Source organism: Propithecus coquereli, unplaced genomic scaffold, assembly GCF_000956105.1.
Source record: "Propithecus coquereli isolate 6110/MARCELLA unplaced genomic scaffold, Pcoq_1.0 Scaffold179, whole genome shotgun sequence".
NCBI classification, from domain to species: domain Eukaryota; kingdom Metazoa; phylum Chordata; class Mammalia; order Primates; family Indriidae; genus Propithecus; species Propithecus coquereli.
Genome location: NW_012142634.1, coordinates 5,179,732 through 5,182,222, shown reverse-complemented (window position 1 = coordinate 5,182,222; position 2,491 = coordinate 5,179,732). Strand labels below are relative to the sequence as shown.

At 33.0% G+C, this 2,491-nt stretch overlaps 1 protein-coding gene across 1 annotated transcript in view; it reads right to left on the bottom strand.

Moving 5' to 3' along the window:
• Positions 1 to 2,491, bottom strand: part of CACUL1 (CDK2-associated, cullin domain 1) — a 109,836-nt gene that overhangs the window by 15,035 nt on the left and 92,310 nt on the right. Inside the window, exon 6 of the mRNA XM_012642387.1 lies at positions 878 to 967. Coding sequence (XP_012497841.1) covers positions 878 to 967 — 90 coding nt within the window. The remainder of the gene's footprint in view (positions 1 to 877; positions 968 to 2,491) is intronic.

Genomic DNA, 2,491 nt, shown 5'->3' with positions numbered 1-2,491 from the left:
AAATTGACAATAGTAACAGTAGTTAATGTTTGCATGCTTATTATGTTATCGGGTACTGTGTTAAGCTCTTTACATCATGTTTTATTTCATTTAATCCTCACACAACAAAAGAATTTCATGAAAAGGTAATTACTGTCTAAAAAGCATCCCTTGTGTTTATGGGTTGTAGAATATGTTCTACCCTGACAATTTGTATAATCTCTCTCCCATAGACATTTTGTAATTGGCTAGACAACTCTATGACAAGTTTGAGATTCTGGCTTACAAACAGGAAGACATATATAAAAGCATCTTGGGATTCCTTTAAATCCACAATGTTGTTATTCTAAAATACATACACTAAGATAATTTATAAACCATGCCTTTGAATATAGTGATCTTTGGTTTCTGACTGTTCTTCTGATTATATCTCTCCCCAAAACATCCTTATGAAATGACTATAACTTTACCAACACTTCTAGATTCCTTGCAAGATACACAATAGGCCCAAGGAGATGGAGTTGTGAAGGTGTTATGTCTATGCATATTTGCAGCATGGGGTAGGAAGTGAAGGAGAAACACTCTAATTAACAAAGACAGAGATTCAGACCAAACATGAGATTCAATTTTATCCAACATGTATCCTACAAATTATTTCTTGTATTTCCCTCACAGGTCCTACAAAAACCAAACTGGTTGGTTTTCACGAGTAGAGAAAGAGTTCCAAGTGAGTTCTGAGTTTACATTTCACAATGATGAATATCTACTCACTCAATTCGTTCTACCAAATCCAAATACCATTAGGCCTCACAAGATACACACAGAACCACTGCCCTCTTGGGCAAGGCTACAACATAAACAAACAGGTCCAATTCCAACAGAAGTAATGAACATTTACCTGGTCTGAGAGTATACAGGCCTTTCACAATATTTGCCATAGTTGAAGGTGTGACCTGAAATGGTGTTGACTGGGCTTCTAGAAGTAAAGCTGAAATAAGAAGAGAAAGTGGGTTAAAAAGAAAGTAAACTTAATCTGATTTTCAAGATTTCTCTATTACTATTTTCCCCAGAGACTGAAGGGTAAACAAGTGTAAGAAAGAACAGCCCAAGAGGACAAATCAAGAGTTCATATACTAAGGAAATTAAAAAAAAAAAAAAATCCAGTATAGCAGAGCTCAATCTAACAGGTAAATACATGAAGGCCTGCTGGAACACTGAGGGAAATGAATCAATTCATGGAGGTTCTGAGAAGATGTTAAATAAAGCTATTTAAAAGCAATAGTATACATGGCACTTAGTAAGTGAACTGAGAGTGCTCCCATTACATTTGGGGAATAAAATATCATAAAATAACCCCCCTGAATCATTTCTCCTTCCCTAAGTCATCATATTTGAGGCTCATTCGCATTTTTCTGAAAGACACATATTAGTAATTTTAGTAACTGTGATCAGAGACGGAAACTCACTTTTCCAAATGCTACAGCTGCATCTACTTTTTTCTTACGAAAGCTAAGGGCTAGAGATAATGATGGCCCATCTTTCTCATTTTCATGACTTTGGTAACCACATGACCCTGACTCTAAACATGACAACAGAATCAGTTTTCTTTTAGGTTGTCATACTGCCACATAAACATTGCATTTAAAAAATTTTTAAATGATTAGGAGTAATTCCTCTAGATAACATTACTAAGAGATATAATCAAATTCCATTATTTAGTAGATATAACGATACTACTAACCTAAAATAGTTCATTTTTAATTTATCTCTCAAAGACCTGCAGTTTACTAACAACAAAAAACCTGGCATGATTTTACACTAAGCCAGGCTTGCAAAAATCATATAAATTTATTTTCCTCTGTCCCTGCCTTCCTAAAAATGGAAACGTCATTTTACTAGGCCAATGAGAATTTTATAGTTTAAAACATACAATGTTTCATTTGAATTTCTATGATGAAGATCATCAAAGGTATACTGTTGAAGCTTGTCTTCCCAATTTTATCATCTGTTGATAGTTACAATCTTGAATGACATGGATAAATTACAAAGAAGAAAAATGTTAAGTATTTCAGAAAATCTTTTGCTTTAAAATGCAATGTTTAATTACTGAAATTCTAAATGTTAGGTTCTGAGAGTCTCTCCTACTCAAGGTTCTAATTTCAATATGTACCCAAAATCCAAGCACTCTCTGTATATCCATCTTCCTACCTGTTCACCATCTTGGACTTTAATTAGCCTTGTTCCCACTAATTCTTCATATTCAACCACATTCTCCTTATGTGGTCAAGCATATACATTTATAAACAACCCCTACCATAACTATAATCACCTATGTCAAATTTGATATCTATGAAGAAATGATAAATTAAATATGCTACAAAGATATACATAAAAATGTATATAAATTAATTTGAAATGAATTAATTGAAAATAATTACATTCAATAACAAAAGATTATTAGAGTTAAGAAAGTGTTATAAGATTTCATTAAAATCCTCTCCACCTAAACTCC